This window comes from Cetorhinus maximus, chromosome 13 (assembly GCF_964194155.1).
Source record: "Cetorhinus maximus chromosome 13, sCetMax3.hap1.1, whole genome shotgun sequence".
NCBI classification, from domain to species: domain Eukaryota; kingdom Metazoa; phylum Chordata; class Chondrichthyes; order Lamniformes; family Cetorhinidae; genus Cetorhinus; species Cetorhinus maximus.
In genome coordinates, this window is record NC_135891.1 from 51827976 (window position 1) to 51849682 (window position 21707).

A 21707-nucleotide genomic window follows, 5' to 3' on the forward strand; every position below is an offset into this window, starting at 1 on the left:
AATTGACTGAATTGCAAGTTATGATAGGTGAATGCTACACGCAACTCAACTGAATTCAACTCACCAGTAAAGTCAGCTTTGGATTTCTTGAATCCCCACTATTAGAATGGTGAATGTATAAATTCCAAGCTCATGTCACAAATTTCAATTTTGGAAAGCTCATTGAGGCATAGATAATAAAATAAAATTAAAACAAATTAAATCACAGGTAAAATACATTACAGAATCTAACCACAAACATTGTAGCTTTGATAAGAATTAGGTCAAACCTTTTGGTTCTCATTGGCAGATAGGTCATGAACTGAAAGGAAGGCAAAACAGTAAATAGACTTGGGACAGCGTCAACACTTTCCCAAGTGTGACCTTGGTGCGTTGCTGCTCCAAGAATGCAGGCAGGCGTCAGAAACAATGCCGCCATTTATGGTTACTTTCCAGAATGGCACCAGCATCCAAGCATATCAGTATAAAATCAAATTTGACAGTATGGTATCCTGAAGACAACATATCACCACCAGTACGCAAAGAACACAGTTCAACAGCTTCCTTCCCATAACTTTAAGATTGATAAAGCTCATTTGGTCTGAAATTATTACATTAAAAGAAAGGAGAATATTCAGGTAAAGTGCATTGAAAACCTAAAGCAACGTCCAGTTTTCAGTATGAAAGATAAATGACGACAGAGTAGAATTGTACATCTATTTCTATGCATTTTAAGGCAACGTAAGCATATGTAGCATGGTCATGAAAATACACACTTATTCCAAATCCACTATACATTTGTGGTAATTTAGTATGTTTTTTTTTCTCCTCAGTATGATATATTAATTAAGGGAACTAAACTTTAAGCCATTATTAAATGCATTTAACCTCATTGACAGGTTTGTTAAAGGCAAAACTTATTTGTGAATGTATACAGATGTATCCAGTCCAGGCAATTTGTCACTAATGTTGCAGGCAAACTGTTCCATCTTAACATCAACTGTAGTTAGGGTGTTTTCCTTTAGTTTGCAACTTTCCACTTAAAGTCCTGTCTCACTTTGCGCAGAACAGATAAGATGTTGAAAACTTTCCTTTCCTTCCAGAGGTCTTTAAAGCGATTCAAATAAACCAGACAATTCACATCCAGTATTTGCTTCGTACGACCAGGTATAGTCCAGATTAATGCTTGGGAAAATGATCCACAATTTTTAAATGATCCTCAAAAACAACATGTAGAACAATCTGTTTATATCAAGAAACTTATGCATATGGATTCAAAGATATCTTGCTGGGATTTACAGAGGAAAAACCAAAAAGCCGGAAAATGTTGAATATTGCCATCCGCCAACCAAGTTACCTTTCTCCAGTTTCAGGTATGCCTTGTCTTCTTTGTCTAAATAGAGCAGGACTCCATTAGTGGCAGCTTCACGAGTCACATCTTTGTCCCCAGCAAAAGCAGAAATTACCGGTTTACCATTAAGCATAAGATTGACCTATGATTAAAGAAGAAAGAATTGTTGTAATATATTATAAGTTGATGAAGAAGTGATTGCTGCAAGCAAGACGAAGCCAAAGGATATAACGAGTTGCTATGAAGCTCCATACATTACACACCTCCCCAATACAAGAGGGTAAAATTGTATCTGAGCCAGGTCCTATTCCCAACCCAAATCCAGAAGCATGCAGTTTCCGGTAGGAATCATCACTCAGCGAGCTAACTAGGCTTGTCAGCATTTATAATAAATACCGTCCTTTTCAAAAGTTCCTTAACCAACTAACCTTCATCTCATTGCTCAGATGCACACCAGGGACAGAATATAACTTCCCCCTTGAAGGGGCTGGAGGTGGGGAGGTGGGGCCTGTAGAGTTGGATTGTAAGATGTGAGATAGAGAGCCCATTGCCTTCCAGGCTCATTCCAATTAAGCCAGGGGTGGGGAAAGTCAAGTTCGGCCTTCCTGCGCCTAGGCAATTGTGCTTAAGCGGCCAATTAATAGCCACTTAAGGCCTCATTCTGCTGCTGCTACCGGAGGTGGTGGGGGTTGAGATGGGGGTGGGGTGGCAGATCCACACCATATGGGGGGCCAAAATGGAAACATAAAATGCTGGAAAAACTCAGCAGGTCTGGCAGCATCTGTGGAGAGAGAAACAGAGTTAATGTTTTGAGTCTGTATGGCTCTTCTACAGAGCATGAGCCCCAAAGCCTTGCATACACTGACGGCCTCCCTGTGGGTTCAGGAAGGGCCCTCATAATCAGGCACCCTCTTTCCTTATGGAAGAGCACCCCCTTCCAACTCCCAGCAGCAAGTGCCTACACTCCTACTGTAAGAGTCCTCCCTGTCGATCAGCCGACCAGGAGGCCTCCCTGATTGGCTCATGCAAGGCCACCCCACTCACCTCTCCTGCTGTGCCCCCATCAATGTTTCTGCTCCAGGGCCCACTGCAGTCCTGCCAGCGACCACCGCTTCTGATGACACTGCTGGGAATGAAGAACTGCCAGCTCACTGATTGGCTGGCAGCTTTTGGATGTGGGCTGTTCACCTTCAAAGGCAGGGGAGCCCCTGCAGTAGGCAGCAGACTTCCTGATGGCCTTTCAATCCCATTGGGGCTCATGAAGATGGCTGTGGCAGATTTCTGGCAGGTGGGCGGGGATACTGCTGCAGTCAGGTCATTGCAACATGTTATGTCCAAGCAAAACATTAACATAACAAACTGTTTGATGGTTAAATGCTGTTTTAATTGATCCTTACGCCTTTGTATTTCCAGTTGCCAGGAGATATTTTTCATTTTGAAACCAGTGCTAAAGAATGCATGCCAGTATAAATATGACAATTTGCTGTACAAGATGGCGACAGTGCATCTAGCTGTTGTGTTTTGTTAAACTGGTGATGCAATGACAAAATGTTATCACTTTCATGGAATCATACAATGCACAGCGATGTTTTCATGGTGACACATTCCTAGTAGCCCATCCTAAAGAACGTAATATGCTGAAACATTTTATTGCAGGCATTGCTTGATTTCCATTGTCTGTACTGGCTTGAACTGTGAGAGGCCAACCTATATATCGGCATGAATACAATCAACCCTGAGCTAATCTTATTGAAGTGATTCTGTACAATTTGGGTAATGACGTTACCTGCCCTGTCCAAAACCACTTCACACCTTGAGAAAGTAGGAATGAATTAACGGGTGGAATTTTGTGAATTTAGTCTCTAGCCAAATGGTAGGGTCATTTGCGGGTCAGAAACCTGAATGGTGAAGGAGTAGGCTTTGCTGAGGCTTTTTCCCAGAGCCATGGGATTACCATCCCACCTCTGGGTCCCCAAGGAGGGTGGGCAGGATGATATGCCCATTCTGTCAGAAGAGGGATTTCTAATTATGGGTTACAGGGGTTCACCAACATTTGAATTTCTGAAGCTGCAGCAACCACAGGAATGGAGAGGATACCTAGGAAGGCTGCTTCCAAGGCCTCTAACTCTTTCCAGGAGGTCCTGGAGGTGAGATCTGAGGAGCAGCAGTGAGATGAGCTCTCCAAAAAACAGGACAAAGGGGACAATCTCCCCAAACAAGCAGCGTGGGTGCAAGTGACCTGGGAAATCAGCAGCAAGAGTGCATCTGGAAACAGAGCACCAAGAGGATCCAGGACCTCAGGAGGGCATGGCAGGTGAGTGCCAAGCCCTGCAATCTGATTTGCCCAGCATTCTCCCGGACAGCACTTCTCAGGGCAAAATATCTCACAGCTGCACTCATTCTTCTTTAGTTATTTGATAGTACAGAACTTGAGTATTTCTGAAAAAAGAGACATGCAGACAGGGGTCTGTACTGGGGCCTCAACTTTTTACAATTTACATCAATGACTTAGATGAGAGGACTAAGACATGATAGCTACATTTGCAGATGACACAAAGATAGGTAGGAAAGTATGTTATGAAGAGGACATGAGGAGGTTGCAGATGGATATAGATAGGTTGAGTGAGTGGGCGAAGATCTGGCAAATGGAGTTTAATGTGCAAAAATGTGAAGTTGTTCACTTTGGTAGGAAGGAAAAAAAAGCAGAGTATTACTTAAATGTAGAGCAGCTGCATAATTCCAAGGTGCAGAGGGATCTAGGTGCTTTAGTACATGAGTCACAAAAAGTTAGTATGCAGGTACAGCAAGTAATTAAGAAGGCTAATGGAATGCTATCCTTTATTACAAGAGGGATTGAACATAAAAGTAAGGATGTTGTGCTTCAGTTGTTCAAGGCTTTGGTGAGACTACACCTCAAACACTGTGCAGTTTTGGTCTCCTTATTTAAGGAAGGATGTAAATGCATTGGAGGTGGTTCAGAAGAGGTTTACTAGATTGATACCTGGAATGAGCGGGCTGTTTTATGAGGAAAGGTTGGGCAGACTGGGCTTGTTTCCAGTGGAATTTGTAAGAGAGAGGCATGATTTGATTGAAGTATACAAGATCCTGAATGGCCTTGACAAGGTGGGCATCGAAAGGATGTTTCCTCTTGTAGGTAAGTCCAAAGCTAGTGGGCACTGTTTTAAAATTAGGGGTCGCTCTTTTAGGACAGAGATGAAGAGAAATTTTTTCTCTTAGAGGGTTGTGTGACTTTGGAATTCTCTGCCTCAGAAGGTGGTGAAGGTTGGGTCATTGAATATTTTTAAGGCAGAGGTAGATAGATTATGTTAGGCAAGGGAATCAATGGTTATCAGGATTAGATGGGAATATGAAAATCGAAACACAAGAAGATCAGTCATGATCCGTTTGAATGGCGGAGCAGGCTAGAGGGTCTACCACTGTTCCTATTTCTTATGTTCTTGTGTAAAGCTTTTCATCTTGTACTCATCAGGACAGTTCAGAAGATAAACCAACAGTAAAGGGAACAACTATTTATACTGCATGAGAAGAGATTGCTGATTGGTCGGCAAGTGAACTCTGATTGGTAGAGGCATTGCATTGGAGAATGTTCCAGGGAACAGTTAACAGCTGTTCAAATTCAAACTAGGCAGGTCAACACTGATTGGTCAAGGTATTGCCATAGGGAATGAACGAGGGAATGGCTATCCCCCCCTAGATTTTGTTTAGCTGAAAAAGGTGCAATGCATGGATATGCTCTTTCTGTCTGCAAAGGACAGGGGCCCCCCTGTGTGTGACTATATTTAGCTTCTAGCATGCATAAGTGAGCCATACATCAAGCCTGACTGACAATCTTAAATTGGTTTTCACTGTAATTCTTAGCACAATCAGGATTGTTTTGCAAGCATTGTCCAAATGTAGAATCACACTAATGTTGGACACTATGTTTTGAGTTTTGCAAGCACAGGCTGAGTGAGTATGGTCTCTACTTTAGCAGTTAACTGTTCTCTGATACATTCTCCATGGCAATGCCTCTACCAATCAGAGTCCACTTGCTAACCAACCAGCACTCTCTTCTCATGCAGTATAAATAATTGTTCCCTTTACTATTGGTATTCTTTTGAACTGTCCTGGTGAGAGCAAGATGAAAAGTTTCAATAGTATAGCTCTTTTTTTAGCAATACTCTTTCCTCTCTCTGCAGGAAGCTCACATGCGCATCTGAGTAGCCAACAGTCACCCTCATCCTATTGTTTTCTTGCACCCATGTCTCACCATCCACTCCACAAAAGTCTTAATGAACACTCATGCTTCTCTACATTCTCTCCTTGCAGGAAAAAAGAGCACACAACTTGGCAAGTGGCCTAGATCCAAGGAAGGCAGGTGGCCCTCCAATGACAGGCACCTTGTCAGTGACTACCCATCCATGTCCACTTGCTTCACTGAGAAGGAAGTCTAGTTCCAGGGCTGCAGTTGTGGGCAACAATCTGTCATGAGGGCCTGAGCCTCTTGAGGCTCTGTTGCTCACTCATGGCGAGAGAGCTGATCCTCTGCTTGTAGAACCTATGTTGGGGGTCTCACCTCCTTCCAGCTGGATCTTGGTTACCCTCCGCCTTGTGGAGAGCAATGCAGCTGAGGAGAAGGCAGCTGGTGCTGCTGCTGATGTTGCTCCTGCTGCTGCTGGAACTCCTGGTGGTGATGCAGCCTCTCCCTCTTTCCCCTCTGCTCCCCTGCCGCAGTGAAGGCTGGCAGCAGGGAAGTGCAGCTGAAGGTCAGTGAAGTGCATGGGTGAAGTGCCTTCCAAGAAGTTGGTAATCACTTGTCAAGCAGTGGTAGCACTCTCTGAGAGAAGAAGTGCTCAGCAGTCTCTCCCCTGGCCATGGCTGGAGATCCTGAGTTTCACTGATCAAGCCCTTCCAAGTTTCACTGAAGAAGATCTCTCCACTGTGCACTCACCTTGGGGACCCTAAATTGTTGATATAGGTCCTCTGGCTGGGAAATCCAGAATTGGGCCCTAAAACAATTCTTAGTTGGTTTCTTCTGTAGATTAATTGCTTACCTGACAGATCCAAGGTGTTTGGCAGCTTGCCTTCAATCCCACCGCGTAAACACTGGGATCACACATGATGATGTCTGATCTCAAACCAAAGTCAATCTCAGGAGATTTATTGCTCCAAAATGCACACAAACCTGTCTCCTCTCAGCTGGGAAATTTCCCTCCCCAACCGCCACCCCCATGTCTCAGATATATATTTGCTAACTGTGTGTAAAAAGAAGCCTCTAGAATGTAATATCAAACTGTAAGGGTTTAATTAATAAATCACATGAGTTGACACTTATGAGTTGTGGGATAATTCTTCTAAAACATTTACATCAATAGTTTACTGCACCCTAGGAAATACAAGATATATCATGAAACTTGCCAAAATATGGCAGACAAAAAACACATTTGTCAATAAGATAGTTTGTTTGCCAGTATATGTAAATTAAGGTGGAGAGGATGATGGAAAGTGTGGCAATCAAAGATGACTTTCCTTAGCAGAAATAATAAACGACCATTTATTATAGAATTAATGGATGTTATTTTTATCATCTTCACTGTCATTACAATGCGACAGTGAAATTAAAAATAATAATGCACACAAATCACGCTGACAGCAGCTCTTATGCACTGTCCTCTCCATAAGTTATCCATATGCTCTGAAAGATACTGATTCATTACTAGAAATCCAAATCTAATGGCGTCATTGGAAATGCTGAGGCCAGCTCTTGTCCCTGTTTATGGGCAAAAATGAGCAGTAGCACTACAAAAATCAGAGCACACTCTGTTCCTGCTCCTGAACTACCCACTGCCATTTTCATCAACACATGGACACTGGCAGCCAGTGCAACTGAAAGAGGCGGGAGCCTCCCTTAATGTCTGCAAATCGGGCTCCTATGGCATCAATGTAACTTTATCCCGATGAACATTCAGTACTGGATCCGCCCAGGTGTTACAGGTTAGAAATTTTTGTCATTTCCTCATTCATCATTTATTGTCATTTTCAACAGTATTTAAAGCGACACTCAACTGTACACATCACCCTGACTTGGAAATATGTTGCCGCTCTTGCACTATCATTGGACAGGGATGGACAATAAATGCTGGCTTTGGCAGTGATGTTAAAATCCCAGAACAAATGAAAAGAGTCAGACCTTTGACACTCATCTGATTGAAGGAGCCTTAGTGAAATTGCGATTTTATGTTTGTGTTATGTACTGCTATTTCAACCATTAGCACAGATGGGTGCTTGTTTCACTGAAGGCTGGGAGTGATATTGGTCATACCACATCAGCTACAGGAAGAGAAGGGAGAGAACTACCCGTGGCAACAATGGGTGTGGGAGTTTGAGGAGCAGCACCTGGCTCTAGAGGGAATCCAAGAATGAGGATGGATGCTTGCAGACTGTTCAATAGATCCAGGCTGACACTTCAGTGCAGTTTTGAGGACTGGCTTTGGTTTCTGACACAATAAGCAAAATTATCTGAGGGAATTGTGACAGAGATGGCAGCTGCCAGCATGAGCAAGATTAATATGTATCTCTTCCACTATGCCATTATCATTTCTGTGGGGCTACAGCTCAGCACGCACACTCATCAGAAGGTGAACAGTCTCCAGGAGATCAGTGACATCATGAAGCTCCCATCAATGTGTTCCCCCAGCTTTTTGATGCTGGTGGAGATCAGGCATCAGTTTGAGCTTGAATCCAAGATATTGGTACCATAGACTCCAGGGCAACAGGAATAACTGCACCTAAAGAGATGTCCACGCATTGTTGCAATGGAACACCACACAACCTGGAAGTGGGCATCGTTATACTTTCCAACATGCTGCGACTCTTAGGCAGGAGTCCAAGTCATAGTGCTCATAGACAATCATTTTTTAAAAGGTTGGACTACTGAATTCTGTACCTCTCTCCTCTTCAGCACAAATAGGATCCAAACTTGCCTCCAGTCAGCAGTCTCCTGGTCTGTGCAATCCACCCTCACCTGCTCCAGCTCACTAGTGCTAAATGATTGACCACGTACAGATTGCTCCAACTTACACTCCATGCAAACTGGGGAGCCATTTTCAATGCTGATCCTAATGGAGCAAGTGACATTCTACCTTCACAATGGTGATCCTCCTCCATATCTTGTGTAGCAGGATCCTAGTCATGGCATGGACTTGAGAAAAAGCAAGAGGCACAATACTACCAAGTGATAGATTGAGCAACAGCAGGTAAGTGGCACTGAAGTACCAGGTTGCCATGTTAGCTGCACATGTGATTTTTTTTCAGGAAAGATAAAAGAGAAGAGATAAAAAGCAGGCACCATGCAATGGTTGGTCTATCTCCAAAGCTTCTGCTACCTGGCCCAATGATCTGCCAGGTAACCGCTTCCAGGTGTGGGTTTATAAAAATGTTTCTCCTGGTTCTACTCCTCTCCTTTAAGTTGTAGGCTTTTTCTGCAGGAAGAGTGGAGTGAGTTAGTTTGTGGCTCTTGTAAGAATTCTTGTAGACGTTGGAGGTAGCTATACATAGTGTTCACATTGAGAGGGATAAACAGCATGCTGTGAGCAAGGTGAGGATGTAATATTATGAAAGGGAGTCACTCTAAAGCGCAAACAGTTAGCAGGAAAGCAAAATGCTTTTCAGTTGTATTCATGCAAATGCAGAATGCTGTTTATGTCTGTTGTGAGGGCAGCATGTGAGTGGACGATTAGAATGAGAAGGAAAGTTGGTACATTGTTTCATTGTGATTGAAGAAGAGGTATGTGAAGCAGGAAGCAGATGGAAGTGCTCGGGCATGGTTTGATTCTGGGGAAAAGAAGTAGTATGATGTCATTCATACAGTCCTGATGCAGCATCAACTTAGGCATCCTTATGCAATTTGTGGAGAAGAGAATCTGTCATCTGTGCTTGCTCTATCAAGATTTCTACTGCTGCAACAACAAACCTGGGACAAGTGTTATCACTCTCTGTACTCCCTTACATTTTAGGTGCAAAGGTAATGATCAACACATGAGACACAAAGCATGTTCCAAAAATTGCACCATTCAGTTTTTTAATTTAATGCACACTTCACTCTTAGTGGTTTAAGCTCACTTTAAGTAGGCATCAGTCACATTGAAAATCTTGTCCTCTAAAGGCGTAAGCTGCCAGTCAACATGACTAGTGTGAGGTGGCAATCAAAAATGTTTGGGCCTCTCACTAAATGGATGGATGTCCTGATTATCACGCTGGATTTGCACCACATGAAAATCAACTCGTATATCTCATCAAACCCTCACTCCATAAAAGACAGAAATGGAAAATAATTAATGATTCTAAAGAACACAGAATAAACAAACACAACATTTTTCTTTAGAAGCATCATCTTGGTATCAGACACGTCTATATGCACTATCTATCTGCATTCAATAACGTTCATGCGCCTGCTGCTGACCACAGTCAATTAACCATTCCTTGATTATGGTTACATTACAAGATCAAAAGAACACCAGCTTCAGAAATCCAGAGGTCTCATTGCCAAAGAAATCATTTTCATTATTGGTAAATATTGTTGAACATCATTTACCAATTTAAATAACGATTTTACCTTTCTAATGAATGAGAAGCATGCAAGGTTTTATGATAAGTAAAATACTGCAGAAGTATAGGCTGCTTGCTTCATTTGTGAGAATTGCATGATAGCATCCTGCCCATCACTCTATCACTCTTGTGAAATTAATTCATGACGTATCTTCCATCAGTAATTTGGAGTAATTGGTAGGACACATTTTAAACCCAGAACTAATAGTGAACATTACCTCTGAAGGTAAGATGTTAGGGAGTACAGAGAGTGAGAATAATTGTCTCCTCACATAGACCCTTCCGCCACAGGAATGGAAATCCCCATCCAAAGTCAATGGACATTTTGCTAATCCGTCAAATTTTCCATCACACCAGTGATGATTCCCATGGTGAGCGATGCTGGAAAAATCCCACCCAATGACTTCAGTGACTTTATTGAGTCTCACCTGAGTTCCCATTGATCCCACAATCCAGTGCAACCACAAAAATATTTAATTATTTTCAGCTCTTAATAAGGTAGATGAAAAATGAAAATACTGTAACAGTGGACAGTATTCCAAGTCCAATGCCGAGGGTTACTTTGTGTCTCACAAGATCAAAACAATTCAATATTACCATAACCACAACTGTTTAATACGATCAATAAAATTCAAATAACCACAACTGCTTAATGCGATTAGCAAAATTTTTTATTAACACTGCCCTGTACACCAAAGATAAAAACAAAAGAATATATTATATAGACTATATCTCCTCAGTAATGTCATGGCATTTATTCCAAGACACCTAATATTGAACTATTTATGGATTATACACATTTATTAGACTTTGACATTTATATTTTATTTTTAGTCTTTAAAGCTGTAAGGAGTTTGTTTATTTTGGTTCATATTTCTTTTGTATACTCAAGTATTAGTAGCTTCCCCTATTGCTTAGAGGGCATTATATTCAATATTAGTAGTCTCCGTCAAGGAGTCCTGCTTACTTTTTACAATTTATTTTAATCTAATCACTCTCCCTCCTTATAAGGTGTCCATTAAGATGTCAGATGTGCAATAATTCAGCAAGAAAATAATGTCAGAAGTGTTGATTATTACTTAAATAAGTGATATTCTGTGGAAATAAATTACATTTTAATCATTTTATACTCTGTGTCGATTTACAAGTACTCATAACACTGTATGAATCCTGCTTAGCACAAACAGGACTTAAAAATTACAAATACTGCACTTTAATAAAATTTATGCTCACAACCAGAGAGGAATGGCCATGCCAAATTACCCTAGGTTTAGAGACTTCCCAACAAAAAGGGTGTGAACATTTATCAATTATTAAAGACAGGCTAACAATTTCTTTATTGTATTTACTCTAGGGGAATGTCTAGCTCCTTAGCATTTTTCTTAACATTTGTATCAGTGGGCAGCACTTTATGCTAATTGGGCGGGCACGCGCCCGACCCGATCAGACATGAAATCGCGTGAGATGACGTCAGGCAAGCACTCGCGTAATATTTCAGTCAGCAGGCACACGCAAAAGTCAGAAGCGCACCTGCCGACAATTAAGAGGCCAGTTAAGGTTATTCAAGGTGCAATTCTCTCCGATTTTTCATGGTCCAGAATCGGCCAGGCGGACTTTGCATTTTACGTGAAACCTCACCCAAGGGCGGGATGAAGATTTCATTATTAAATGAAAGAAAATGAAAAATCTATGGACAGCATTTTTATCATGCATATGTTCAAGTGACTGATTGTGATGCTTGGACATTTTTTTTTCTGATTTTAAAAACTGTATTTAATGCTGTTCAGGTCTTCAGCTCCCTGAGGTAGCTGTCTACCTTCAGAGAGCTTTCTGTCAGAGCTCGCCTGCGCCTGCACTGACATCAGTGCTTGCCCTCCTCCCTCCCCCGCCCCGACAGCGCTGAGCTTCTCAGCACGTGTGCTTCACGCTGGCTGGCCGTTAAATGGGCCAGCCAGCGTGAAATCGCGATCGGGGACCAATCACGGTTGGCGGTCTGTTTCTCAGCCAATGCTGGACTCGCCGATTGCACCTGGCCACCGAGCTAAAAATTCTGCCCAGTATTTTTTTAATGTGTGTGAATTTACTTTGTTTAAAATCTGAACATTTAAATGTAACCCCTTTTCAATTCCTTTATGCAGAAGAATGATGAAAACACCCAAAATGTGACAATCAATTAATTTAAGCATCAATGAAATCAGTCCACTGCCATTCATATGCTAAAAATAAACGGCAACAGCCTGGACTTGTTGCAGAGCTTTAAAGTGCTGTCTACAAAGTTCCAGCCTTCTCTATGAAGTGGATTTCCTCTTTCCAATGTTACTTTGAATCTGGGGGCAAGTCAAAGGGTTATTCAGGAGTCCAGCTACATTCCAACACGGTAAGAAGCCAAGCACATTGAAGTGCTTGAAACAGCAAACCAGGAAGTTGCTAGTATTGATTATCCATCATTTTTAATAAAATTTTACAGACTGTAAAATAAATTAAAAGGGGTAAAAGCAAAAGCTGAAAACCTCTTCCTCCTTCAGGTACCATGATTGAAGAGGGCGTTGTTGACCATGGACTTCCATTGATAAAAACAAAAAACTACTGCGGATGCTGGAAATCCAAATCAAAAACAGAATTACCTGGAAAAACTCAGCAGGTCTGGCAGCATCGGTGGAGAAGAGTCGACGTTTCGGGTCCACACGACCCTTCAACAGAACTGAAGTATAGTTAGGAGAGGGGTGAAATATAAGCTGGTTTAAGGTGGGGGGCGGGGGGAGAGAAGTTGAGGGTGGGGTGGTTGTAGGGACAAGCAAGCAGTGAAAGGAGCAGATAATCAAAAGATGTCACAGACAAAAGGATCAAAGAGGTGTTGAAGGTGGTGATATTATCTAAGAAAAGTGCTAATTAAGAATGGATGGCAGGACACTCAAGGTACAGCTCTAGTGGGGGTGGGGTGGAAAGACTGACAAGGTATTAGTTGTAGATTTTTAAAATAATGGAAATAGGTGGGAAAAGAAAAATCTATATAAATTATTGAAAAAAACAAAAGGGAGGGGGAAGAAACGGGGTAGGGATGGGGGGAGGGAGTTTAAGATCTAAAGTTGTTGAATTCAATATTCAGCCCGGAAGGCTGTAAAGTGCCTAGTCGGAAGATGAGGTGCTGTTCCTCCAGTTTGCGTTGGACTTCACTGGAACAATGCAGCAAGCCAAGGACAAACATGTGCGCAAGAGAGCAGGGTGGAGTGTTAAAATGGCAAGTGACTGGGAGGTTTGGGTCTTTCTTGCGGACAGACCGCAGGTGTTCTGCAAAGCGGTCGCCCAGTTTGCGTTTGGTCCCTCCAATGTAGAGGAGACCGCATTGGGAGCAACGAATGCAGTAGACTAAGTTAGGGGAAATGCTGCTTCACTTGAAAGGAGTGTTTGGGTGAGGAGAGAGGAAGTGAAGGGGCAGGTGTTGCATCTTCTGCGTGGGCATGGGGAGGTGCCGTAGGTGGGGGTTGAGGAGTAGGGGGTGATGGAGGAGTGGACCAGGGTGTCCCGGAGGGAACGATTCCTACGGAATGCCGCCGGGGGGGTGAAGGGAAGATGTGTTTGGTGGTGGCATCATGCTGGAGTTGGCGGAAATGGCGGAGGATGATCCTTTGAATGCGGAGGCTGGTAGGGTGATAAGGTCGGACAAGGGGGACCCTATCATGTTTCTGGGAGGGAGGAGAAGGCGTGAGGTGGATGCGCGGGAGATGGGCTGGACACGGTTGAGGACCCTGTCAACGGCCATGGGTGGGAAACCTCGGTTAAGGAAGAAGGAGGACATGTCAGAGGACTGTTTTTGAAGGTAGCATCATCAGAACAGATGTTCGGAGGTGAAGGAACTGAGAGAATGGGATGGAGTCCTTACAGGAAGCGGGGTGTGAGGAGCTGTAGTCGAGGTAGCTGTGGGAGTCAGTAGGCTTGTAATGGATATTGGTGGACAGTCTATCATCAGAAATTGAGACAGAGAGGTCAAGGAAGGGAAGAGAAGTGTCAGAGACGGACCATGTGAAAATGATGGAGGGGTGGAGATTGGAAGCAAAATTAATAAATTTTTCCAGGTCCCGACGAGAGCATGAAGCAGCACCGAAGTAATCATCGATGTACCGGAGAAAGAGTTGTGGGAGGGGGCCGGAGTAGGACTGGAACAAGGAATGTTCCACATACCCCATAAAGAGACAGGCATAGCTGGGGCCCATGCGGGTACCCATAGCCACACCTTTTATTTGGAGGAAGTGAGAGGAGTTAAAGGAGAAATTGTTCAGTGTGAGAACAAGTTCAGCCAGACGGAGGAGAGTAGTGGTGGATGGGGATTGTTGGGGCCTCTGTTCAAGGAAGAAGCTAAGGGCCCTCAGACCATCCTGGTGGGGGATGGAGGTGTAGAGGGATTGGACATCCATGGTGAAGAGGAAGCGGTTGGGGCCAGGGAACTGGAAAATGTTGATGTGACGTAAGGTGTCAGAGGAATCACGGATGTAGGTGGGAAGGGACTGGACAAGGGGAGAGAGAAGGGAGTCAAGATAACGAGAAATGAGTAAATGATTAAGCCGGCACTTTTAATCCCAATGCCAGCATTTGAAGAACCATTTGCGGTCTCCTCTACATTGGAGAGACCAAACGCAAACTGGGCGACCGCTTTGCAGAACACCTGCGGTCTGTCCGCAAGAAAGACCCAAACCTCCCTGTCGCTTGCCATTTTAACACTCCACCCTGCTCTCTTGCGCACATGTTTGTCCTTGGCTTGCTGCATTGTTCCAGTGAAGCCCAACGCAAACTGGAGGAACAGCACCTCATCTTCCGACTAGGCACTTTACAGCCTTCCGGGCTGAATATTGAATTCAACAACTTTAGATCTTAAACTCCCTCCCCCCATCCCCACCCCTTCCTTCCCCCTCCCTTTTGTTTTTTTCAATAATTTATATAGATTTTTCTTTTCCCACCTATTTCCATTATTTTAAAAATCTACAACTAATACCTTGTCAGTCTTTCCACCCCACCCCCACTAGAGCTGTACCTTGAGTGTCCTGCCATCCATTCCTAATTAGCACTTTTCTTAGATAATATCACCACCTTCAACGCCTCTTTGATCCTTTTGTCTGTGACATCTTTTGATTATCTGCTCCTATCACTGCTTGCTTGTCCCTACAACCACCCCACCCTCAACTTCTCTCCCCCCGCCCCCCACCTTAAACCAGCTTATATTTCACCCCTCTCCTAACTATACTTCAGTTCTGTTGAAGGGTCGTGTGGACCCGAAACGTCGACTCTTTTCTTCTCCACCGATGCTGCCAGACCTGCTGAGTTTTTCCAGGTAATTCTGTTTTTGATGGACTTCCATTGGATTGATCCATGATTATGCCTGGCAAAGTAATGCAGTGGTTTGCCATTGCCTTCTGCAGTATGGCTGACCAGGAAACATTCCTAGTATTTCCACCTGCCATCACGTGTACTGGAAGGATTACAGGCTGACAATCAGCCTGTTTGGCTATGTTATGAACGCACCTTTCTTGGCCATCAAGTCCTGAAGTGGGACTTGAGCCCTGAACTTCTGACCCAGAGGTATGGAAGGTTCCGTTGTGCTACAAGACCTCCTAACCACTGAAATAACATAATCAATTTTAAAAAAATAAAGCATATGTAATTAATTTATCACAATGGAGAAATTTGACATTCCCTGCAAATGTAGAATGAGTTTTTCAAGGCCAAAGAGGTTCTTCAGAACTTAGTCTAACATTGAAAACCCAGCTACACCCCCTTCAAAAAGCTGTAAAATTTTCAATTCAATGAGATCAGTAGCTTAAAATTACAAATTCTCATCAGTTAGTGATTTCTAATTGATTACAATGTGGGGGATCTTCAACAGAGTACCCTACGGAGAAACATAGAATCACTGAATTCTAGTGAATAACTGCACGTGTGCAGATGCCAGGGTTGGAATTTTACAGGTCCCTGGGGAAGCAATGGCAGGCAGGGACAGAAGCATAAAATTGGGTACCATGACAGATATGCCATGCGCACGTCCTACACACTTCAGCCGACCCCCACCGCAACTTTAATTGCGATGGGGCAGGCATCTGGTAGTCTGCTCGCCCGTGGGCCAATTGAGGTCCTTAATTGCCTAAATAATGGCTATGTAAAGGCTTCCTCCGGCAGCCATAGGGATTAGGGGTCCACACCAAGGGCTGAATTTTGCGTTTGTCGGGCAGGTGGGCCCGACTGAATCGGCGGCAGGCAGAGAGCCGATCCCCGCCGGCGAAACGGGCCACGCCGCCATTTTGCGTGGGCGGGCCAATTAAGGCGTGCCCAGTGCGTTTCAGACTCCCGCGTTCAGCAGGAAATTCAAATCAGCGGCGGACGTGTTCAGACCGCCGGTTCCAATGGGGAACCAGCAGTCTATATAAAGAACGACCAGGCAGCCTCCTTTAGGCTGTTCACCATGGCTAGCGACCGGGCAGCAGAAGAGGTGAGGGCAGAGGTGGAGGTGGGAGGCATGCTGCAGGGTAGGCCAGTGGGGGGCCACTGTGTCCCTTGGTTCTCCGATGCTTGCCTTGCTGCCCTCCTGGAAGAGGTGTCAAACCATCGGGAGGTGTTGCTTCCAGAGGATGGGAGGAGGAGGGCCCCTCACGTGACCAGGCAGGAATGGCAAGAGGTCGCGGAGGCTGTTAGCTCTCATGATGCTATGCAGCGCTCAGGAACACAGTGCCACAAGCGCTTCAAAGATTTGTTGCGCTCTGGGAGGGTGAGTACCATGTCAGCCTTGGCCATTTTACCCAAAGGTAGCCTTAGCCTTTGAGGCCCACCCTCCCCATGTCTTCGTGCCGTTACTGCATTGGGCATTTGACGCACACTGGGTGGGAAAACAGGTAGTGACCATGCTTACATCAGCCTTAGTGGCTGAGGAGAAGATGGGTTCTCCCCACAGCACATGTTGGTGTTTGTCGCATTTGAATAGTCTGGGGGCAGCCTGCAGAGGAGGCCGCTAGACACATACTCAGAACTCCAACATATGTCTTATTGATGGTTATGAGATGGTGGAAGGGGAGCCTCAAGGTGTTGTGGCCAAGAGCCATTTGCTGGCCTCAGTGCCGCACCTAGTTACGCCTCCTTGCCATGGGCACTAAAACCCATGTGTAATTCAAAGTGATGGACGCCGAATGTGTCCAAGGTGGCCGTTGGACAGGAGCCACTGGAGACCTCAGATGGGTCACTGTGGTTGGGGTGCGGCGTGCACGTGCAGAGTGCATGAGCGATCAGCCCTAATAAATGCTCTTCTCTGTTCTGCAGGCAAAAACTGAACACAATAGCCAGGAGCGGACTAGTGGTGGGCATGCTGTGCTGCAGCCCTTCACCACTTATGAGGAGAAGGCCATGGAGCTGGGGAGGAGGCAGGCGGCCAGGTCGGAAGGTGTCGGGGAGGCTGGGGTGCACTGGCCAGGTATTTGAGGGCCACAGTCCCATCCACTCTGTCTCCCCACCATCCAAAGCACTGATGGTTGCTGCAATCGTTAATACAGCAACACTGCTCATTCACAGACTGATACAGTCAGACGTGTGGGTCATACACAAAGGTTCCTCGGCCCCTTGAGGATGCGCATCTCTAGCCTTATCCCATTTCTGACCACTATCCCTATGGCCTAACATGCCATGGCATCACTGCTGCACATCCAAATCCTTATTGCATCTTAGGAGGGTTTTTACCTCCCCCATCCTTTCAGCCAGTGCATCCCACATTTCTCTGTCCAAAAGGTCCTCAGCACCTCACCTGTCAACCTTATGGCACTCAACTTAAATAAACGCCACCACGTTAGTCATCCCTGTGCCAAGGGGAAATGTTGCCTTCATTCCACCCGGTCTATTCCCCTCATAACGGTATGAAAGTCAATAATGTGACCTGTCAATCTCCTATGATCCACGGCAAATGTCAAAAGTGTATGCAATGTTTCCTCATAACTCCAACTCTCCAGGCCAGCATGCATCCTGGCCAGGAACCTCTGCACTCTCCCCACTCCAATGCCATCCCTCCCATGAAGTGCAGGTTACAACTGAACACAGAAGTGTAGATGTGGCCTCGACAGCGTTTTCTGCACTTGCAATATGACCTCCCTTTTCCTACATTCTATTCCTCGGCTAATAAAGGCAAGTCTAGCTTCGACCTTGTTAAACGCCTTATGTTCCTGATCTGCTACCTTACCGGGTCTGCCCAGCAAGGTCCCTGTAATTGCAGTGACTTCCCACGGTCCTACCATTACTCATGTATTCCCGTATCTTGCTTGTCTTGCCCAAGTGCTTAACCTCACACTTATCCACATAACATTCCTTGTGGCATTCCTTAGGCCATCTGACCAGCCTGTCTGTATGCACGTGTAATGTTTAGGCCTCCTCTTGACTATTTACCACCCCACCAATGTTCGTCTCCTTAGGTTCTTGAAGGGTGAGCAACTTATGAGGCTGGGGGTAAAGGGATGAAAGGTGTTACTGACTGAACGCTAACTGATGCACTGTCCTTGTTGTTAATTTCAGCATCACCACTACATGGCCGCCACCAACACGTCCAGAGCCCCCCCTCCACACCTGAGGGCCACGACTTGCAACTTGCGTCACATCCTTTCAGCGAGCCAGGCACCAGCACAGCAACAAACACTTCGGTGGGGATTATGACGTTGGCTAGGGTCCCGGGGCACAGTGGAGAGGGCACTTCACAATCGCTGGAGGAGATGGCACGGACAGAGAGTGCCAATGACGCCAGCAGCTGGAGGACTGCAGGGGATCAGGCACATGCTGAGTTGGCCTGTGATGATGTGCCTCTGGAGATGTCTGTCATGTAGCAGCTGCAGGACAAGCGGCCGGGTGCGCGGGAGCATCTGGCAGGGTTGCATGAGGGTGTGCTTCACTTGGTCTCTGTGGTGGAGGAATCCAGGCAGAGTGTCAGTGATGGCATGAACCTCAGGACAGAGCTTCAAGCTTCCTCCATTGAGAGATTAGCGACTCTCATGGAGAGGGGTTTCCAGCAGATTGAGACTCTTCTGATTGGGTTATGCTTGGACCGGCAAGCCCTCACAGCGCTAATGGCCACAGATGGTCATTCCCAATGTGGGAGATGTTCTGGGCACCAAGTGTCACAGCTCGGTGCCCATCCATCTGCGGTGAGCAGGGAGGTCCAATGGGACGTCACGTCGGCGCAGCAGCTGCCTGTTGTCGCTGCGGGCTCCCCTCCGGGCACTCCGGATGAGGGCAGCAGCTCCTCCGGCCCTCTGCCAGTGACCGTTACATCCGTTGAGGCAACGACAACTGGGGAGGTGCCAGTTCTGGAACTGGCCACTCCCTCCCATGCGGGGCCATCACAGGCTCCATGGGCTAGAGGACGGCCGCCAAGGTCATCGAGGCCAACATAACAGCAGGGTCAGCAGGCTGTCTCACAAGCCACTCCGAGCGACGGGCACCAAGACGTAGCACCCACAAACGTAAGCATAAAGCACATTGGACACTCCACGGGTTTGTCACTGGTGATTTTGTGTTGGCCCTAGATTAGGGAATATATAATTATGTACGTCAGAGTGACGTTTGTGCTTTATTTTGGTGGGAATAAAGTCCACTTTTCTGACCATGGCTGAGGGTGTTTCCTTCGTGCTGTGTTTGTATGTTTCACAGACATCTCATGAGTGTTTGAGTGGACATTGACGTTTCTGTACTAAGCCCTTAGTTGCAGCTGATGAGGTAGAAGATGAAGCACCTAAGTGCCACGTGTGGAAGTGCCAGGCAATGCTGGTCCTGCAGATCCATGTGTGTGGAGCTAGCTGAAGGTTTGTTGGATTAAAGCGTCCTGGATGTCCCTGCCTCCTTGGTGTAGTAGCGGGTTGGCGTGCTGCTCCTCATCATCGCCCTGTGCTTCCTCATCCTCCGAGCCACTGCTGGATTCATCATGTGCAGCCTCATCCAGTGCGTCGAGGTCTTCATCGTCAACTGCATCCCCCCTTTCCAGCACAAGATTGTGCAGGGCACAGCATGCTACCACTATCAGAGAGAGACGTGATCTGGGGGGTACTGGAGTGCGCCCCCTTAGTGGTCCAGGCAACGGAAACGCATCTTGAGAAGACCGATGGCTCTCTCCATCACAGCCCTTGTGGTGCCGTGGCTCCTATTGTAGCGCTGCTCAGCTTCTGTTCTTGGATGGCGGAGAGGCGTCATGTGCCACCTTCTGAGGGGATAGCCCTTGTCGCCCACCAGCCAACCATCCAGCCGAGCCGGAGCACTGAAGAGAACCGGCACCTGGGAGTGTCTGAGGATGTAGGCATCGTGGGAGCTGCCTGGGTACCTTGCACAAACTTGTAGAATCAGAATTCTGTGATCACACACTATCTGCACGTTCAATGGAGTGGAAGCCCTTCCTGTTGATGAAGGCACCGGGCCACGTGTGTGCAGTCTATTGCACTCTGGACGCGGGGGAAGCCAGCAATGGCCGCAAAGCCTCTAGTTCGCTTTGCCTGACTTGCCTGGTCACAGCGGAAGTGGATGAAGGTCAATGCCTAATTGAACAGAGCTTCTATAACCTGCTTCACACAATTGTGGACAGCTGATTGGGAGACATTGCAAAGATCACCCATCGAGCCCTGGAAGGAGCCAGAGGCATAGAAGTGGAGGGCAACTGTGACCTTCAGAGCCACTGGTATGGGGTGTCCACCCACAAAGTTAGGAGAGATCTCAGGGCCAATCATCTGACAGATATAGTTCACTCTCCCCCTTGACAGTCGGAGCCTCCTTTGGCACTGCACCTTAGTCATATTGAGGTAGCTGCTTCGCTGCCTGTATACTCTGGCAGCAGGATAGTGGCGTCTTCTGTGGCCCCTTCCACCTTGGACAACCTCTTGGCCGTGCGCCCCTTGTGCCTGCACCTGGCCTCCCAAAGGTGGCTCCCCTGGAGGCTGATTTTCCACTCCTGGCCTCCTCCTTATTCTATCCCTCCCTTCCTCCTCAGAGGAGCTGCCTCCAGTGGAGAGGTCAGAGCCCATACCCAGGCTAAATGGAAGCTTCCGGAAAGCTGCAGGCCTGATAAAGATTACTGTCTGCAGACTGCTGAGCTGAAGCTTCAAAGTACAGAGAAAGCTATTAGAAGTCGATCTGAACTGCTAACAATCACACAGGCAAGTTTAAAACACTTTCTGCATTAAATACTTTAGATAAAACATTAACAACCCCTCTGAGCCCACATATACTGCCCGTGGATGACGTTCGCCAAGGTGAAAATCGCACGGGCTCCTCAAAATCGGCGTCAGTTGCCGAGTTAAGGACCTGAACAAGGCCTTTAATTAATGGCGGGCGCACAATGCGCCTCATAGCACTCGCCCACTTAAATATCGTGATGCCGCGTGCTGCTGTCGGGACGCTCGCCCGACGTCAGCGCGCGACATTTTAAGCGCTGCCGTGCAGGCTCCGTCACCCGCACGTCAGCCATAAAATTCTGCCCCAAGTGTCCAGCTTGCCAGGTGAAACCTGGTGGACTGGTGGCTGGGCAAGGAGGTTGCCTCCTTTTCACGCACCCTGTGCCCATCAGAGCATCTCCCTGCTCACCCCCCAGTTAATTTTCTCCCGCCCCAACCCCGGATTTCTCCTCCCACTCCACCCAGTCAATTCCAACACCGCAACCTCCTCACCAGGGCCTGCCAGCCAGGACATGGCAAAACCCAGGCTTCTCTTTCAGACTGGACTCCATTCGCAACTTCTCTTTGGAACTGCCTGCAGTCCTAGCTGTGGCCACCACTCC

The 21707-nt window shown here is 46.2% G+C and overlaps 1 protein-coding gene across 1 annotated transcript in view; it reads right to left on the reverse strand.

The window, feature by feature from the left end:
* Nucleotides 1–1274: 1274 nt before the first annotated feature.
* The window catches only part of cbln4 (cerebellin 4 precursor), a 171898-nt gene continuing 151465 nt past the window's right edge, over nt 1275–21707 (reverse strand). The window contains exon 3 of the mRNA XM_078556306.1: nt 1275–1472. Coding sequence (XP_078412432.1) covers nt 1275–1472 — 198 coding nt within the window. The remainder of the gene's footprint in view (nt 1473–21707) is intronic.